General features: G+C 37.1%; 1 protein-coding gene across 1 annotated transcript in view; it reads right to left on the minus strand.

The window, feature by feature from the left end:
• Positions 1-21,307, minus strand: part of ME2 (malic enzyme 2) — a 48,070-nt gene that overhangs the window by 21,015 nt on the left and 5,748 nt on the right. Inside the window, exons 2-6 of the mRNA XM_006085083.3 lie at positions 11,740-11,859; positions 6,408-6,541; positions 4,231-4,380; positions 1,519-1,594; positions 6-167 (exon numbers count right to left, since the gene is read on the minus strand). Coding sequence (XP_006085145.1) covers positions 6-167; positions 1,519-1,594; positions 4,231-4,380; positions 6,408-6,541; positions 11,740-11,847 — 630 coding nt within the window. The 5' untranslated portion in view covers positions 11,848-11,859. The remainder of the gene's footprint in view (positions 1-5; positions 168-1,518; positions 1,595-4,230; positions 4,381-6,407; positions 6,542-11,739; positions 11,860-21,307) is intronic.

The following is a 21,307-nucleotide window of genomic DNA, read 5'->3' on the forward strand; positions in this document are numbered from 1 at the left end:
CTCACTGGGTTATCAGTTCCTACATCAATGCACACAGGTAGGCACTTGTCAGGCCGTATCCCTGCACAAGCTGTATACAAGCAAAGTTTTCCTACTGGAATTCCCATTCCATAGACGCCCAGATCGCCAAGACCCAGAATTCTCTCGCCATCAGTCACCACAACAGCCTTAATTACAAAAAAGAATAATAATAATTAATTAAAAGTGGTAAAAAAAAGAAAGGGACATTAAAGAAAAGCATTTTAAAAAGATTTCTTGATATTTTTACACTCACTTTAAAAAATAAAATTGCTTCTTGACTATCTTGCAAAGTAAACCAACCAAGCATATTTAAAATTCTAGTATTTCTAGAATGTAGACGTCAAAAAGAGCACTAACTAGATTTGACTTCCTATCTTTGGTTTAGAAACATAATGCTTCTGACTAGAGGATCAACCAAATGCCTCACAAAGACTAAACAGGGAAAGAGAACAAACTTCTGATAAAGAGATTAACCATAATAGAAAAATTAGAGTTTAGAAATAAACATGTTACTCCAACAAAATAATCTAGGCCAAACAAGAAAAACCTTAGCAATGATGAAAGAGAAAAAGATCTAGAATAAAAAATATACCAACCTACAAGATTTTAAGATAATATAGTGAATTTAATGATCTGACCAAATTTTCTTTAGATCGTTAGAACTAATGATTATTCATCAAAGATTATTTTGGTGAAGAAAAGGTAATAAAGGCAAGTAAGATTGCTGCATGTAGTAAATACTAAAACCTAACAAAAGATCTAAGTCAGTGGTTCTCAACCTTCTGGCCCTTTATATACAGTTCCTCATGTTGTGACCCAACCATAAAATTATTTTTGTTGTTACTTCATAACTGTAATGTTGCTACTATTATGAATTGTAATGTAAATATCTGATATGCAGGATGGTCTTAGGTGACCCCTGTGAAAGGGTCCTTTGACCGCCAAAGGGGTTTCGACCCACAGGTTGAGAACCGCTGACTAAGTCATTAGATTTTATTATTTTATGAAAGGCAGCCAGATTGACCAATACATTTGCTAAATTTGAAACTTCAAGAGTTTTATATTTGCTTAAGGATCTAAATCTACCTTAGATTTAGAAGAAAAAAGGCATAATGAATCCTCTCCACTACTCATCAAATAAAAGTTTTATGTTATTTTAATAATATGGTATTATTACTTGGTTAATATTAAATAAAATAGGAAACATTAATACTAATTGAAATAGAAAAGAAATAAAGAGAAGGCAGGAGATCAGTGGCATCGACAGTGAGCAAGCTCACCTTGTATACCAGCTCCAATTTCTTTCCCAAAGTCTGAGTTTATACCAGTTACCCATTTTGTAGCTATTACTATCATGATCTCCTCAGAGCACTATATCTGCATGTATATGAGTGCAAAATAAATCAGAGCAGCAATGAAAAACTGTTCTTGGAAATTTAGAGGTAAGTTACAAGGAAAGAAATAACATTGTGAAAAGGAAGGTTGTGCTATTAGTACCTTAACATGATTTTCTGGCCAGTTATCCACAATTGATCTAACATGACCTCTGTCTGAGATTGAAATAAATAATCCCCTGCAACAGAACAAAAACACCTTTGCATTTCACAACAGTTTTTTGTTTTTTTCTAAGTCTTTGTTCATAACTGGAATATTTAGGTATTTTAATAAAACATCAAGACACAGTATAATTTCCAAGCAGAATTAGCTAAATCACACTGCTTTATTTTCAACTACATCTTCAAACTGTAATTACATTGCTCACATAGTAGTTGCCACAAAGATTATTATTAAATGATGTGATCATTTTACACAAGAAGAAATGCATCCACATATCATTTTCAAATAAACCCAATATACCTCCAGCAAAAAGCAATTTAAAAATAAACCACCTTGCCAAAACCAGTTTGGCTCAGTGGATAGAGCGTCGGCCTGCGGACTGAGGGGTCCCAGGTTCGATTCCGGTCAAGGGCATGTACCTGGGGTTGCGGGCACATCCCCAGTGGGAGATGTGCAGGAGGCGGCTGATCGATGTTTCTCTCTCATCGATGTTTCTGACTCTCTATCTCTCTCCCTTTCTCTCTGTAAACAATCAATAAAATATATTAAAAAAAATAAACAAAATAAACTACCAATTCAGAAGAGCATAATATACTACTGCTAAAACTCACTGAATTGAAAAAACTGAAATGTGAAGAACAGGAAGGAAGAGAAGAAAAGTATAGTAGTTTCATATAAAAGACATTACCTTGAGGCATTAGGAAAAAAGTGAAATTATTTTAAACACACAGTATACTGCTAGCCAACTGAGATAATGAATCCAGACTTCAAAAAAGGAAGAGGGGAGGGAAGGGGCGATGAGGAGGGGAGGGGAAGGGAAGGAAGGAAACCAAAACCAAAACACAGGTTCTAGAAAATTGGGCAGGCAGAGATGAGGTCCAACAGGTATCAAGTGCCCTTAAACCAGTGGTTCTCAACCTGCTGACCCTTTAAATACAGTTCCTCATGTTGTGACCCAACCATAAAATTATTTTTGTTGCTACTTCATAACTGTAATGTTGCTACTGTTATGAATCGTAATGTAAATATCTGATATGCAGGATGGTCTTAGGCGACCCCTGTGAAAGGGTCGTTCGACCGCCAAAGAGGTCTCGACCCACAGGTTGAGAACCACTGCCTTAAACTGATTCTTATAACTAACTTTCTCATTGGTATCTTAACTTTGGCTTTACTATCCTAGCTCAAATCAGTTTAGTTCAAGCGTTTCTCAACCATAACTGCATAATAGAATCATTTGATGAGCTTTTTAAAAATGCCCCCATGAATTCTGATTTAACTGGCTTGGAGTTTAGATCAGATTTACTGACCATCCTTTATGTAAAAAGCAAACAAAAAACCACCGCAGCAGTACACCACATAAATGACACAGTATCTGCCCTCATCCAGAAGCTACGCTCCTTATGTTTCACATCAGCTCTCATCTCTGGTGCACATTAGAATCACACCAGGAGCTTTTATGAAACACCAACACTTGGGTCCAACTCTAGACTAAATGAATCAGGATCTCCACAAGGGGAGCCCAAGAATCAGTATTTTTTATGTTTCCCTTTGTTCTTTAATCTGGATTGAGAACCACTGTTCTACATGAAAAAGAAACTATAAAAGAGCTGAAAAGCTAGGTAATATCACAGAAATGTTTCAGACCCACTAACTGATGGCAGCACACAGAACAGTGTTCTCAAAGAGTCTTCCAGTGATACCTGACCACCACCACCCATGACGCTCACTAAATTCACACTTCCAGACCTTTCTCTTTGTCTTCAGACTCTTGGGAATTAAAAGGAGAAGAGTTGGCAGGGATCAACATTTCAAGTGAGTCCCACAGGTGTGTCATGCACATTAATGCTGAAAGCCACTAGACTAGATGAGGGGAGATTGAAGACAAATGCTATCACATTTTGTTTGAATTTCTACATTTGTGTCAATATGCAAGTAAGACATGGGAAACATACAAGGATTGAGGAAAATAATAGGTAGAAGAACAAGATAAGAAAACTCAAATTAAGTAAAAATAGCATTTATATAATGCTTAGAAGTTTACAAACAACTGGCAGTCACACCAGTTTCCTCATCTGACCTTCTCAGCAGCTCTCTGGTAGGTACTGGTATCACTATTTTATGATGAGAAAACAGATTCAGAGGGATAAGGTCACTTATTCAAAGACCCGAGTCAAGACCCATTCCAGTCTTTTTCCACTTAAAATAACTGGAAGTGCTGGAACTATGTGAAATTAAAACTTTATAAACACCCATAAAAATAACAAATGACAAAAATGAATGCTGACCAAAAAATGAGAATCAATTTTTTAATTTGGCCAGACTGTCAAAAACATTAATGATAATTCTGGAGAATCTGCTACCATGAAAAAAAAAGAGTTCCTTTTCTTTTGGTACGAAAATGCACAGTTCCTCTAACAATAATAATTTAAAGAAAGTTAAGAAAGAATGATACTATTTCTACAAAAATGAAAGAAACAAATGTGTTGGGTTTTTACTAATCCCTTTTTGTCCAAATTAAGCTTTTGTGAGGTGAGAAATGTGGTTGAGATAAGACTGCAACAAATAAAACAGAAATGTAATAAGTGTCACGAAGTGATATTTCTCCTATATAATAATCATTTTCAAATATATATTTTTAAAAATAAGCCTTACTTAGGTCTTCTAAAGATGTGTCCATATTGGGAGCAGGCAAGACCAACTGTTGGTGTATATACAATTGGCAACAGATTTTCGATATCATCTTGCAGTATTCTATAAAACAACTTTTCATTTCTTTCTTGTATTCCCATTATATAGATGTATCTGAAATTAAGCACAGTAAATAATATCTACATCAGCCAGTAATACATTCCAAGTTTTGTCCTCTGAAAGGTAAATGTAGCCATCTAAAATAGAGGGCCAATTCCCTCCCAGAAAGCAAATCCCTAAATTATCATTATTTAACACCAGGAGTAAAAATCAACAAAAATTAAATAGGCTTAAGCTCCTAAAATAGTTATCAAGACCTCTAACTACTTCTCACCCTTATCTTCATAATGAATTTACTTCAGTTCCTCAATGCATCACAACTCTTACCTTGGAGTTGCTACTTACGGGGAACCCTTTGCCTGGAAAACCCTATACTCATGCACAGTCCTATACTCATGCTCTCCGAAAGCAGCTCAGGGTGAAAGGCTCTCTCGGTTCCTTTTCTGCCTCTTCCCAATCCCCATGACACATATAGTCACATTAGGTTTCCTGTTTTTAGGTCCCAAAACAACCTACTTCTCTTCTGTAACTCACTCCACTTTCTGTCTCCCCTCCAGCCTATATGAGATAATGAGTTAGGGACTATCACCTTATAAACTTCCACAATTCCAGGAACTAGCAAAGTATGTAGAATATAACTGATGTGCTAATTTCCAGTGAATAAATAGGGAGGACAGATTCCATTTAGAAGAGGAAAAATTGCCCTAACCGGTTTGGCTCAGTGGATAGAGCATCGACCTGCGGACTCAAGGGTCCCAGGTTCGATTCTGGCAAGGGCATGTATCTTGGTTGCGGACACATCCCCAGTGGGGATGTTTCTCTCTCATCAATGTTTCTAACTCTCTATCCCTCTCCCCTCCTCTCTGTAAAAAAAATCAATAAAATATATTTAAAAAAATAAGAAAAATAAACATGCTCTTTCTCTCTCTCTCTCTTGAGCAAGCCCATGCCTTTCCCCACCCTCTTCTTTCCCCAGGGTAAGCTCTCTCTCTTTGGAGCACACTCACCCCTCTCCTCTTCTTCCCCCAGGTATATTCTCTCTGCCTTTCCTTTTCCTAAGCTCCAAGGGCCCATTTTTTGTTTCTGTAAATCCTTTCTGTGCCCACGTAGCCCAGCTGGCTCATCTTTCTTTTTTTTTTTTTAACCTCTGTGACTTTCTAAATAAACTTTCTCTTATAATTTGAGTTCCTTGCAGACAAGGCAAAGAAAAAAAAAAGAAGAGTAATATTTTCTATATAGTTACCATGTGCAGAAATAATACCAATAGGTAGATATTAAAGGGAAGGAGATTTCTTTTCAACACAGGGAAGAAAACAAATAACTGGGCTATAATGACTGAATAGCTTTATGAAATAAAAGGCAGAAATGTTGCCCGTCTGGCATGGTTCAGACATAAACACAACTATCTACTGATGAGCTCCTAGAAAGAAGGGTTGTGCATTATTGTAGAGGACATACATTTCGTTTGCCTCAGCCAGGTTCAGTTACTCCTCTTTTTCACTACCTAAAGTGTCCTGGATTGAATATTACCAACTTTATATCCTCAGTGGCCAGTATAGTGGCACACACGAAGTAGATGATCAATAAAAGTTATTGAACAGACTGGATGAAAATTAGATGATCGCTTTGCTTCTAATATTCCATTCAAACTTGAAATGCTCTGTGATTTTGAGCATAAAAAACTGATTTCTGCTACTTTTTTAAAAGGATATTTCATTGGGGGTTATTTATTTTTTATTAAATTTATTGGGGTGACATTGGTTAACATAAACATATAGGTTTCAGGTGTGGGTTTCTATGTTACAAGATTTGTATATTGCACCGTGTGCCCACCACCCAAAATCAAATCTTCTCCTGCTACCATATATTAGGACCCCCTTCTCCCTAAATTTTACAATAGGGAAAACAAGTGAAGCATTCACTGCAATGAAAAATACATTATCATTATAAAAATAACAGGAATGGACGACAACACAAACTTCATTATGAGATTGTATGTTTCTCATGCCATAATAACCACAATACTCCCAATTTTTTTGGTCATAACATCAATAAAAACTAAACATCTAAGCAATTCTTACTTTTCCAAAGGGCAATTTAATTTTTTCACATTTCTATGGAATCGTAAGGCTTGAATATCTTGTGTCTCTATTTTGGGAGGTAGAAGTCCTTGAAGACCAAGCATTTGTCGTTCTCGTAATGTAAATGCCATTCCCTAAAAAAAAGGAGTAAAAAAATATTAAAAATTATTACTTACTGGGGTAGCAGTAGTGATGTCCCAGAATATATAATTTAAAGATATATATATATATTTTAAAATAAGTGAGATATTTTTGCCCAGATTGTCAAAAATGATTGGTCATGTCTAGTATTGGAGACGGTGTGATAAAACAGTTACTCTCACATACATGCTGGAAATGTAAACTCATTTAGGCTTTTGGGAAGACAATTATAAAGTAATCTTAACATTTTAAATACACATACTCTACAATAATGCAATTCTACTTCTGGACAGCCATCCTAGATAAATACTCATACATAAAGAGGCATATACAAAGAGATTTGTTCTAGCACTATTTCAAGCTCTCTTGTCTATTACAAACTAAAACACCATCAATTATGGAACAGTTAGGGAACCCATGGTATTTCGATATCATGAAATACCATCACACTTAAATGTGTATCTCTGTGTGTCATTGAAAGATCTCCCAGACACGCAGTTAAGAGGGGAAAAAAAGGCAAGTTGCACATCAAAACACACTTACTGTAAACTGTAATGTTTAGGAAAACCCCATAAAGTACATACACACAGATGCATCATACATTAGAAATGAAATCAACAAAATAAGGTTTGAAAGAATGTAAAACAAGCTGGTAAGATAGGCTACCCCAACTAGAAAGGAGTGAGGCTGAGTAGAAGGAGGAAGGAAGAAATGATACTTAAGAAAAAATTAACCCATGTTCTAAGAAAATCTTTTGCAATTTCTGGTATTCAGGTATGGGTTAAATTCTTTGAATCAAAGTGATGCCAGTGAAAACGCCAGACTAAGGACTTCCAAAAATCATTTCCTCTATAAAAAGCAATAAGAACACTGGCCAACTGATCAGAATAAACCTTTTCAGAATCCTAGAAATAAACCAAAGACTTTAACAATAGGGAGCATTTATTCAAGAAAAACTGCTGAATTTCATCAAGAATAGCAAGCTTTGTGCCTTTTTAACTTGCCTCATTCACTCTCTCCTCACCAACTCCACAGCAGCCTTGAAAATAGCAATCACCGTCTGGCCAGTGTGGCTCAGTGGTTGAGCACCGACCCAGGAACCAAGAGGTCATCAGCTGGACTCCCAATCAGGGCTCATGCCTCGGTTGCAGGCTCTATCCCCAGTAGGGGTGTGCAGGAGGCAGCCGACCAATGATGTTTCTCATCGATGTTTCTATCTCTCTCCCTTCCACTCTCTCTAAAAATCAATAAAAACATATATATTTTTAAAAGAAATAATCTTTAAAAAAAGAAAATAGCAATCACTGTGTAATAATCACTTTGAAAACCAGAGCCTGACAGCCACTGGAGAGGGTGGAAGGGGTTAGAGATTCTTCTAAAACTCCAGGGCTCTGGCATTCTTTGACCTGTCGGGTGGTTCCCTGGAAGAACCCTTTTGCAAGACTGTCTTTATTTGACTTGATTTGGAGCTCACCCAGAGTGAATAGCCTTTTCCTCAGAAGAGCTTGTTAAAAACAATAAGAGGCAATTATATAACATGGCAACTCCCTACCTTGGGGAGTAACAAATGAAGCAAACAACAGACTAACCAAAAAGTGGAAAAGGAAAAGCTGAGGAACCAGATGTCTATGGAGGAGCTTTGAAAACCTTGGCCTTATTCCTGAGAATCTAGAAGTCATGTGCATGAACTGTTTTCATACCCAGGAAAGACTTGAGAAGGCTCTAAACTCCACCTCTGGCTAACCTTGAGGCTCTGCATACACAGAAAGTGAGGGCTGAGACATAGTTGTGAACTACTTGGCTAAGAACTGAAGCCAATGCCCCAACATGTTACACAGAGCCACTTGGCAAATAATGGAAGACTTATTGAGAATGTCAGTAAAGAGACAAAAAATATAAAAAAGGAACTAAACAGAAATTCTGGAGTTGAAAGTACAATAACTGAAATTTAAAAATTCACTAGAGGGCCCAGCCAGTATGGCTCAGTGGTTGAGCATCGACCTCTGAACCAGGTGGTCATGGTTAGATTCCCAGTCAGGGCACATGCCCAGGTTGCGGCTCGATCCCCAGTAGGGGGCACACAGGAGGCAGCCGATCAATGATTCTCATATTGGTTGGTTTTTATCTCTCTCTTCCTCTCTGAAATCAATAAAAAATATATTTTTTAATTCACTAGAGGGGCTAGATTCTAACAGATGAAAGAATCAACAAATTTTAAGACAGATCTGAGATTATCCAGTCTGAGAAAAAACACATACAATGATTAAATATGAACAGAGCCTCAGAGACCTGTGGGATACTATCAAGAGCGCCAACATTTGAAAAACACTAGTCCCAGAAAGCCAGGGGAGAAAAAGAATATCTAAGAAATAATGGGCTAAAAAATTTTCAAATCTGATCAGAAACATTAACCACACATCCAAGAAGTGCAACATCTCCAATGAGAAAAAAATTCAGAGATCTACACCTAGACACATCAAACTGTCAAAAGACAAACACAAAAGGAGAAAATTGAAAGCAGAAAAGACTCAATAGGCAAACAGGGAATTCTTAGGAAGAGAAACAGCTAGTTTCTTTTTTTTTCTTTATTAAGGTGTTACATATGTGTCCTTATCCCCCCATTGCCCACCCCCTACTCATGCCTTCACCCCACTGGTGTCTGTGTCCATTGGTTAGGCTTATATGCATGCATACAAGCTAGTTTCTTACCAGAAACCATGACAGCCATAAGGCAGTGGGCTGACATGTTCAAAGTGCTGGAAAATAGCCTGTAAAACTGCAAACTACAGTTTTAAAAGCAATTTTAAGAGGATCATGGCAAAATAAAAAAAGATGACATATTAGCATGGTAAAACATGATTTTCCTTTTTTGATTTGTCATAACATTATTTGTGTAAATAGTAAGAATCACAAGAAATATTTAATTTTTCTCAGAGAACTAGCTTGGGAAATTAAAAACAAACAAAAACTCTCAAAACTGAGAACCATAAAACCAGAGCTCCAGAAACAAATTAGGAAGTGAAAACTTCCCACAGGAAAAGATGCAGAGCTCACTTTCAAAAAAATAATAGGAAGGTCAGTCAAATGAGCACGGGGAGAGAAGGAGAAATCCAACCTTACACTTGTAAAGCCCTTTAAATGTTTCAAAATGCTATTATTACTACATTATTTAGGTGAGAAAACTGAAACTTAGGTTTAAATGACTTTCCTAGTAAATGGCAGAGCTCAAATTAGCATCTAGTCTGCACCATAATGATGTCCAATCCTTTAAAGTAGAAGGACTTCTAAAAAATATTAAAAATTTCATATTCAAATTCATACAAACAGAAAATAAGTAGTGGTTGCCAGGGCTAAGGAGGGAAGGGGGGAGTGGGGGAGAGACTGCTTAATGTGTACTGGGTTTCCATTTCGGTAGTAAAAAGTTTTGGAAATTGACAGTGGCAACATATGCACAATACTGAATGTACTTAATGTCACTGAATTGCATATTTTTAAATCATGTTCAATTTACCATAATAAAAAAGTTTTACAGAAATAATAACAGGTATACCTTAAGTAGACAGTGATTGCAGATATACATTTGGTGGAGGGGGGCAAAAAAGGGAGAAAACGGGACATCTGTAATACTCTCAACAACAAACTAATAATAAAAAGGATTAAGAATTCAGTATTGCCTTTAATTACTAGCTTATTAATCACAGCAGCAACATACGCTTAAAACAGTACTTATAAACATTTAAAAAGTCATTTAGTCTACAAGGTTTGACGCACGAACCTGCCTTCTTTACGTGGTAAGTCCCCCAGGAGTTCATGACCCTCAAAATGGGAATCACTAGTCTATGTTCCTCCTTAAATATACAACCACAAGAAAAAATTCTTCCTGATGCTTAAGAGATTTCCAGAAGTGGTCCTTTAATGAGGCAACCGTATAGATGCTATTCCACCGCAGAGATTTCAGAAGGCCAGAGTATTAGAATTTCTTTTCTTTATAGAGGTACTGTAATGCATTTAGACTATCTTCCTCCTTAAAATTCATTCCCTGCAACATACTTTATAAATTTCTTAAAACCCCCACAAAGTAGGTTTATATAGTTTCTATAATAAAAGAAAACCAACATATTTATCAAATGTTTACTATGCCCATGGAGTTATAAAAGATACGAAGAAATTTTGAATGGTCCCTGCTCAGGAAGAACCTGGAATATAGTTTAAAAATATAAAGTCATGAAAATGTAAATACTATCTATTATTTCAACAGCAGCTTATGACATGAAAAGAAGCACAAAGCCAACATCCAGATGACGTGCCACAGAAGAGGAAGATGGGCACTGCTACAGGGTTTAGAGAAGGGAGCAGGTATCCCAGTCTACGGGGTGTGCAAAGGCTCTACAGAGCTGGATTCTCAATGAGTTGCATCTTGTAGAGCAAGTAAGATGTGTGGAGAAGCGGCAGAAACAAGAGAGGATTAGAATATGCCTCATTAGGCTTCATTTACTTCACTAACTGCTTGCTCAATTTTCATTCTAGCCAGGTACCAAAAATGCAGAGATAAAGTGCTCTGTGTGACCCTTAGTCAAATTTCCCTTTGTAGACCCCAAACCCCTCAAAACATATACTATCCAATTATTGTCCCCCCCACCCCATAAGAGAAAACATATGGGACTGGCAAATTTCTTACTGTTGTTTTAAAATAAACCACACCTTAATACGAATGCATCATTCTCAAAGAGTGTGATTAATGGGCACAGTCACTTGCTTGTAATGATTTGTGTGCAAAAAGCTGTGCGAAGGTGAGGCAGATGCTACATAAAATTTCATTTTACAATTCTGACCCCATCTTCCAAGGGCCCAACTGATTGGTCCAGGATGAGTGCTTGATCTAAACTGGGTAAATCTAAGTATCCCACATCAAAAGTCCTGGCCAGACTGCTATTCTGTGGGTTTTTCTGAGCTAGGACTAAGAAATAGTCAGTCTTTCCTGGTGGTAGAAGTTGTGAGTTGAGAGATATAAAGCAGCCATGATTCTTGCCATATGGAGAAAAGTGAAGTTCATGCAGAAAAAGCAAATACCTCCGAATAGTTTTACTGTAAAGCTACAAAATAGAAAAGTTTCACTTTATCAGTATAAAATATATAAATCAAACTGTCATTGGGACAAGAGAAAATGTACGTCACTAGTCATGTTACTAACCTTGTTTGTTCTTGGGTTCAACATGAGGGGCTTGCCTTTTTCTTTTGTGTGTACATGCCGGCATGCCAGAGAACAAGGAGTGGCAACTACTCTTAACCGGGACAACATCTTTTCTTTCACCTGAGAAAAACAAAGCAAATACAGTCAGACTTCAGTTCTCAGACATCTCCCATCTCAAATAATTCAGTTCTCGACCAATTTGTTCATGGAAAAAAATGTCTCAGTTGTCAAACAAAACTTCGGTTCTCAACTTAATAACCTGTAATAACCTTTAGTATTCCTGCTGATAAGTCACGCATCACGCAGGTGACAAAGGAGATAATTCAAGAATATGAATCAGTTTACCGCTAAACCTTGGCGTTGTTAGCATCTCAGGAAATTGTGCTGTGAATATTTTCTAATGGGGAAAATGATTCGGTTTTCAAACAAATTGCTTCTCACGCAGCATTCTGGAACGAATTAAGTTTGAGAACTGAGGTTCCACTATACACCGTGGCTGAGAGACATATTATAGAACTGCATGTACATCAGGCATCAGTTTTCAAAAACAGATTTAGAAAGCTTAACTTTATACGTGTGAAAAATATTTTTCAAAATACATTTATGTTTCTATAGACTGTAATGGTTGCAAAAGAGTAACATTACAGTAAGCCAAGACTTACTTTTCCTGACAATACTCTTAAATCCTTGGATAATCATCATTGCTACTCTTAGGTATCTATTATAGTGTGCTAAACATTTGCCCATCTTCTAATCCACACAAGTGTGGCAAGGTATGTATCTCCCACTTACGAGAGAAAGGAATTGAGAGGTTAAGAAACAAGGTAGCACTGGCCAGGTGGCTCAGTTGGTTGCAGCATCATCTGTATACAAAATGGTTGTTAGATTCCTGGTCAGAGCACACACCTAGGTTGTGGGTTTGATCCCCAGTTGGGGCACGTACAGGAGGTAACCAATTGAGGTTTCTTTCTCACATCGATGATGATTCTCTCTCTCTCTCTCTCTCTCTCTCTCTCTCTCTCTCTCTCTCTCTCTCTCTCTCATATCTATAAAAATACATCCTCAGGTGAGAATTCTAGTAAACAGTGAAGTGAGTTCCATGTGGGAGTTTAGCTTGAAGGTAAAAAGTAAATAATAGGAAAACCTGGACTACACACATTCAGGGGAAGAGAAGCGATCCAGATTCTTACCTCGACTTAGAATTTTAACCTACCGTAGCTAATGTTTAAATGTAATGAACTAATTTTTTTGTTCTTAGAAAAACTGTTATTTAATACTAAAAATTCATTTAAATTGGATTTTTGTCTTTTCACATCCATCCCAAACATGGGAATTTTTCAAAGTGCAAAATTGTACATAATACATTAAACTTTAAATATTTAATGATGGGAATATAATAGATTCTTCTGCATATCAATTCTGCCACCAAAAATCATTTTGCAATTCCTATTTATTATTTTAATCATTAGAAATCACTGCAATTGTCATGCAATTTATTTTTTAATGGAATTTCTATTTGCTGAGAAATCTGTGGTCTGTATATGGGAATGCAGCAAAACCATTTACACACTGGGATTTTTTAAAGTTAATTTTTAGGTGAAATTCACATAATATAAAAATAACCATTTTGAAGTGAACGATTCAAAGGGATCTAGAAAATCTATAATGTTGTGCAACCACCACCTCTATCTAGTTCCAAAACATTTTCATCATCCCAGAAGGAAACACATAGCCATTTACACAGTTTTCCTCCCTCCTCCAGTGCCTGCAACACCAATCTGCTTTCTGTCTTCATGGACTTAACTATTCTGCATACTTCACATAAATGTGGTACCTAAATAAGGCCACAAAAACAAGAAATCATAAGCACATCAAGAATCACAAGAAACGGGGATGGGGGTGAGGTTTAAGGGTACAAACTTGCAACAAGTAGCAAGTAAGTCATAGAGATCTAGCACAGAGTATAGTGAATATAGCAATAATATTGTAGTACAATCGTCAAACTTGCTAAGAGACTACAATTTAATTATGCCAACCACCAAAATGAAATGATAATTATGCAATGACAGAGGAGCTAATTATTGCTACAATGGCAATCATATTATATGTAAGTGTATTAAATTAACATGTACACCATAAATGTACAGTGTTATATGTCTAATATATTTCATGAGACATAACTGCTTTTCTTAAAAAAAAATGTTAATGTCATGAAGGACATGTTAAAAAAACAAAAATTCAACAGAGTAAATTTGAAGACTCTAATTGACTTTATTAAATGATTCACCAATCAGGCAGCGTCCCACCCAGCAAACAGAAAAGATCTCTGAGGAGCTGTGGGAAACACAAAGTTTCTAAAGGCTAGAAGGGGGTGGGACAAGCAAGTCACCTTCCTTTGGGGAAAGGGCAGGGAGTCTATCATGCAGATCACCTCAGTAGTGCTAATCAGGAAATGCCATATTGACTGGTTAAAGGTCACAAACCTGGGAGAGATGGAAACTACAATAAAATCTTGATTTGCTGTTCAGGGACAAGTGACGCTATTTTGTGTCTGTCTGTTTATTTATTTAAACAATTTCACCCATTTTGCTCATATCATCTATTTTGTGTCTGTTTGTTTGTTTGTTTATTTATTTATTTAAACAATTTCGCCCATTTTGCTCAGAGTCTCAGCCTGAGAGATGTGATTAAAACTTAAGGCATTTGCACACTCTCAGCTACCACTATTCTGTAGTTCTCACAGCTTTTACTGATCCTCTGTGTGATTTTTTTTCTTCTGATTCTCTTTGGTATTCGCAGATCATGACTTCAGGTTCATTTTTGTTTGTTTGTTTGTTTGTTTTGTTTTTGTTTCTGTTTTATTCTTCAATGGATTCCCATTAGTCAGATTTATTCCAATGGATACAGATCAAGATCTCGAACAAGGCCCACAAAAACCTTTTGTGACCTAGCTCTGACCTACATCTCTAGCCTTATATAGTAACATAATTGGATGCCATATTATCATTGTTTCAGTTCCTTTACTTAATCTTCAAACCAGCCAAAGGCCTTTTCATGTCTTTTATTTGCAGGGAACACCCCTTAACCCTCTCCTCTTCCTCTCCACCCACCTAATCTTTAAATCTTGCTTCTGCTTTCACTTCTCCAGGACACCTTACCTAACCTCCTACTTTAAATTTTCATAGAAAACTATTTTATTATAAATAATTATACTTTTTATATTTTGTATCATTACTTAATATCTGGCTTTAAAATTAGACTACACTTCATAAAGATAGGAATTTGTCTATTTTTGTTTTTCAGTACATCCCTTGCTTTTCTTTTTTTTCAGGTTTATTTTTAAGTTGGTTATTCTCTTCATTTCTTTTTTGATGTTCCAGGCTTAGGAAGATCATCTGCTTGGTGGTGAGCCACTGAGAACCTGCACTTAAAGCCTTTGAGAGACTACAGTGTGCTAGGATGATTACTATGATTACTGGGAGCAAGATAATTCCACTGTCTGGAGTGCACTTGGGAGCCAGTCATAGCCAGATATTTGAGGAGAGGAGAAGTCAGGATCCAGTCCAGGTTACAGTATATGACAAAACCTCAAAGACAATCAATAGGACTAGAAACTAGTATCTACAAAGGTACCAACATTATTTTTTTCTCCACAATTCTTTTTTTTTTTTAAACCAAAGATCATCACAGTAAAACTAATTTGTTTGCATTAAACTTGGCTTCATTCGTTAATATAAGTGCAGCAAAAATAGAGACTGATCATATCATCTCTTTCTAACACTGCTTTCTGGACCCTTTCATGAGGAATCTCAGACTGAACTCTCAAAGCCAATGACTGGCCATCAGATTGGACCTGCAATAACATTTCAGTCAAAGCCTTGGTAATACAGCTATTCTTTTGGACTTCAAGTAAATGTTGATGCTCAGAACTAGTTTTCTTGAATTTTTTGGTGACTTGAGACTTTTTAAAACATGTTATTGTTGAAAGTATTACAGAGGCAACCAATGCATGGATCTCTCTTACATCAATGTTTCTCTTCCCCCCCCCCCTCTCTCAAAAATAAATAAATAAATAAATAAATAAATAAATAAATAAATATCCTTGGGTGAAAGAAAGAAAGAAAGAAAGAAAGAAAGAAAGAAATATCCTTGGGTGAGGTTAAAAAAATGCTACTAATAATAAGGGAAAGTAGAATACATGTTTTCAGTTATAGAAGGTAAATATGGAAATGCATATATAGGGAATCACGAGGAAAGTTGTAGGTATGTGAAAAGAAATCCTTTTTTTTAAAGCCTTGACCAGCCAGGGTTGATTTCAGAGAGGAAGGAAGAGGGAGAGAGAGATAGAAACATCCATGATGAGAGGGAATCATGGATTGGCTGCCTCCTGCAAGTCCCCCATTGTGGGGAGGGATTGAGCCCACAACCCAGGCATGTGCCCTTGACCTGAATCGAACCTGGAACCTTTCAGTTCACAGGCCGATGCTCTATCCACTGAGCCAAACCAGCTAGGGCTGTGAAAAGAAATCTTGAGAAAGAAAATTTTGTGTATGATCAAGCTGGAATGTATTATAAGCTTTAATATCAACTGTGTACTTACATAAAATTAAAACTCAATGTTATTTCATCTGCTAAAAAGACAAAGTCTTCCTGTACAACTAGTATGTTATTGCTATCATCAGAACTTTGATTGCTTAGGTAAACCAAGTCTTAATATTAAAAAAGCAAAATTTGCCCTAGGTGGTTTGGCTCAGTGGATAGAGGATTGGCTCATGGACTAAAGGGTCCTGGGTTCCATTCCAGTCAAGGGCATGTTCCTTGATTGTGGGCTCGATCCCCAGTAGAGGGCGTGCAGGAGGCAGCCGATTGATGATTCTCATTATTGATGTTTCTCTTTCTCTCTCTCTCCCCCTCCCCTTCCTCTCTGAAATCAATAAAAATATATTTTTTAAAAAAGCAAAATTTTGCTAACAACTATTTAACTTTCTGTATTGTCTGTAGTCTTTGCCATCATGATAATTATTATTTCACAGTAACCTATGATCCTACTTGACCAAATGTTTTAAAACTTGTATGTTTAACAAATTCAAAAATTAAAGTCTTTTTCTTAACTAGAACAAACTTTTTCAGAAGGATCCCTGCGCCATTTCAAAGAAGATCTATCTGTCTCCCTCTCCCCACTCTCTCCCCCTGTCCTTCCCTCCCTCCCTCCCTCCCTGTTTTTTACTAAGGGGAAATTATTGTTATTGTTATTAAAATAAATGTTATGTTCTAGAAATTATACAAAATGTCTAAAAATCCAAAATGTCCTGATACAACTTTTTCATTTATAATTCTAGCTGGTATCTTATATGGTGTATTGCAGAGAAAAGCAAATTGTTTTGTCAATTCAGATCATACTTTCAAACTGGGTGAGGACTGTAGAACACTAAGGAAAAACTGGATTCGTAAAACTGCTAACAAAAAGATCAAGATCAATAAGAATATGGGACTGAATGAACTTAAGGATAATTAAAATATCCATGACTTTATTTGAAATTATTACTGTTTTTTTAATCTTTGTTTTCAAGATATAAATTTATTTTCTCCTAAACTACCTAAGACATACAGCAATTTAGTAAATTATATTTTACTAGAGGCCCAGTGCACGAATTCATGCACCAATGGGGTCCCTCGGCCTGGCCTGCGGGATCAGGCTGAAACTAGCTCTCTGACATCCCCCAAGGGGTCCTGGATTGCGAGAGGGCGCAGGCCAGGCCGAGGGACCCCACCAGTGCACGATTGGGGCCGGAGAGGGATGCAGGAGGTTGGCCAGCTGGGGAGGGACTGTGGGAGGGCTCCAGGGTGTGTCCAGCCTGTCTCACTCAGTCCCATCGGCCGGACCCCAGCAGCAAGCTAACCTACCGGTCAGAGAGTCTGCCCCCTGGTGGTCAGTGCACATCATAGCGAGTGGTTGAACAGCCTTAGCATATCATTAGCATATTACGCTTTGATTGGTTGAACAGACGACTGGTTGACTGGACACTTAGCATACTAGGCTTTTACTATATAGGATAAGCAGAATTAAGACATTTTTCTTTTCCTCCCTACCTGATCCCTCCAATATTGGGAAATTCTTCGTAAATGTGTATTCCCACTGTCATAGTTCAATACATAAGCTCATAAGCTCATTAAGAATCTGTTCTCCTTGCAACAGGACACAATTGGAAACAATGGATATATTACCAAGGCTCATGGTATTTTTTTTAGAAAAACATGAATACTTCCAGACATGATTAGACAGCCTTAAGGAACAAAGACTGACTTAGGGAAGCCTAATTGGGAAAAACCGGTCTAGTACCTTATTTACAGAATTCACAAAAACCTTACCACATCAACTTTTGCATTCAGCATTCTCTGCTTGTGATATCCATTTAACTGAAGGAAATGAAATTAAACACGATATTTTACAACTGGAAAAGACACTTTCATAGGACTCTACCAGCAAGATGGAAAGGACCACATTAGGTGCTCTCCTACCTACTCTGTGTGAGGCCAGGTCTGCAGGTGTTGACTCTTGGATTCACATTTCCCATGTAAAGAAAGCCCTTGCAGCCCAACCAGTTGGTTGAGCACACCCTACAAACTCAAATGGCTGCTGGTTCAATTCCCCATCAGGGCACATACCTGGGTTACAGTGGGGTTCAATCCTGGTCAGAGTAACATATGGAAGGCAACCGATCAATGTTTCTCTCTCCCTTCCTCTAAGTATGTCCTTGGGTGAGGATTAAAAACAAACAAAAGAAAGCCCTTGTACCTAACTGGACTGTTGAACCAACAGAAGATTTGAAATTAAAAATTACTAGGAAGTGAAGGAGACAGTATCTGTTGTGGCAGGTAACCCCAAATTCTGGATCTATACCTTCATTTTTCCTTACTTTAGTTCCTCTCTATCTTACAAATAATACGAGAGGCAAAGCATACTAGTATACTATAATAGTTATTATTTCCTTTTTTCCCTTATATTTCTGCCTGCAAAGATAACTCAACATTGGACATTACCTTTAAACCTAGTTAACAAGTAAAAACATGCAGAGGTGGTAAACACTGTCAAGGGTGTTCAATGGCTGGCAGTGTCAACCCCAGGAAGGGTGCCAGACTGGGAAGAAAATTTCTTCTTTAAGCAAGCATTGCAATAAATGAGTACATAATTAGAAACTTTATCATAAACCTTAGGGGAAATTGCTGGAGCTACCACCAAAGTAAAAGCCAACTAGAAATATCATTAAATTCTCTTACAACAACTTGTGTTAGATAACAGAATTGCTCTTGACCATATCCCAGCTGAACAAGGTGGGGTCTGCTTTGTTGTTAATACCTCTTAGAGTACTTGGATAAACATCTGAAATACAGATGGAACTAGATAAAATCCGGCACAAGTCAAATGATAAATACAGAACCTCATGATCTTTTGATATCCTTAGCTAGCTGCCTTTAGGTATTGCCTCCTGGCCTAACATTTCATTTGTCATTATAGGAATTTTTTTTGTTATAAAACTTTGTTTTGTATAGCTTGATGCACCACTCAGATAATGGTTTGCTCAACGTTTTGAGATGATCACTAAGACCTATGAGACATTATATGAGAAACCTCAAGAAATGATAGATATTTGGCCTGAAGGGAACATGACAGTAAAGCCTTCAGTTCTGGTGCTCTGACTGCTCAGATGTGGCCCCAGGCTCCTAAGAAAACCACTTTCCCTCCTATGTGGAACGTGACATACTAGGAATGAGCCTTCCTGGCCATGAGGGACCAACAATGCTTTTAATAACTAATCAGTGTTGCTTTCCAATGACTGATCAATGATGCTTTCAAGGAAAGAACTGATCAAAAGGGGAAAATGTGAAAAATATAAATGGAACCACTTTAAAAATGGAGTCAGTTCTGCCACCCCAGAGGAACTGCTTTCCATGTCCTGCTCCTCAAACCATCAGAGTGTTAAAACTGGGCAAAATAACCTTTGGACTGAGCCTAAAGCAGCACTGTATCCCAAACAACTGTTTGTAAAGATAACAAGAGCCTACTTTATGAACAATGGGCTGAAAATTAAAGACATTCTTTAGGATTAGCGTCACTATGTTAGCTTACCTGCATCAACAGAAAGTCCTTCCTTCTTTATGTAATCATTGCCCTTCCCTTTCTCACAAATACCCCTTGCCTTCACCTCCTAATAGGAACACTATTTTGGTTTCTACCTGAATCAGTGCTTCCTAAATAACTAGTCTTTTGGATCTCAAATAAATGTTTGTTGCCTTTCACTTTGGCCTTTTGTTTTTAGGTTAACAGTTATACCCTTTTATAATAAACTGGTAAACATAAGTAAAGTGTATCCCTGAGTTCTGTGAGCCATTTTAGCAAATTATCCAATCTGAGGAGGGGGTTGTGGGAAGTCCTGGTTTATAAGTGGCTGGTCAGAAGTATAGATCACAACCTGGGACTTGGGAATGGCCTCTGCAGTGCGGGCAATCTTTTGGGACTGAGCCCTTAACCTGTAGAATGTGAGGCTATCTCCAGACAGACAGTGTCAGAATGCAGTTAAATTGTAGCACACCCTGTCAGTGTCTGCTGAGAACTGGAGAATTGCTGGATGTGGGAAAAACAAATTTGGTGGCCAGAAGAATTAAATTTGTGAGTAGGGAGAAGCAGTTTTTTCTTTAAGTAGTTAAAATCAACATTCTGATATATGAAATCTTCTATTTTCAGCTCTGCTTAAAAATTTGCTTCTATCAAATACTGAATTTAGCCTGTATGGTAAAGATAACACTACCTGTCAAATCTACCTCATAACTGTGATGATCAAATGAAAGATATGCAAAAAAGTATTATAAAGACTTAAAGACTTTATCACTCAAATTATTATTTTATTACTAAGTGATAGACAGTAAAATATAAAAGTATAGTTGATGCTTGAACAATGCACCTAAATCCGCAATGGATTTAAATCTGTGTATAAGTGGACCCACATAGTTCAAACCTACATTGTTTAAGGGTCAACTATATTTCTGACTAATGGTTGAGAACCTGTTTATGTAGAGGGCCGACTTGAGTTATAGGTGGATATTGACTGTGTGGCTAGTCAGCTCCCTTAACCCTCAAGTTATTCAAGGAACCTCTATAAGTTTAATAGTGCCTTTTGAACAAGCAGGCATAAAAATAAATAAATAAGTAAGTAACTTAAGGAAAAAAACCTGCCAAAATTCGATCCAAGGACTGAAAGACAGACAGACAGGTGGGCTTAGGACCAGCTGGAGACAAGATAAAATGGGAGAGAGGGGAATCACACCTAACTCTTATGTTTATATAGATACTAGTGGCCCAGTGCATGAATTTGTGCACATTGAAAGGAAATTAATTAGAAGAAATATTTTAATATCACTATTCGCCCTTTCTCTATAATAGAAGTGTCAACCAAATCACAATAGACAATGACAGATGGAAACATGTGTGCGATTGGCACCAGCGAGAGCTTTATATGTACTGCGCATGTGAGAGTCAACTTAGCCTTCTATAGATATAGAATAAATTTGC

The sequence above is a fragment of the Myotis lucifugus genome, unplaced genomic scaffold (genome assembly GCF_000147115.1).
Source record: "Myotis lucifugus unplaced genomic scaffold, Myoluc2.0 scaffold_16, whole genome shotgun sequence".
Classification (NCBI taxonomy): domain Eukaryota; kingdom Metazoa; phylum Chordata; class Mammalia; order Chiroptera; family Vespertilionidae; genus Myotis; species Myotis lucifugus.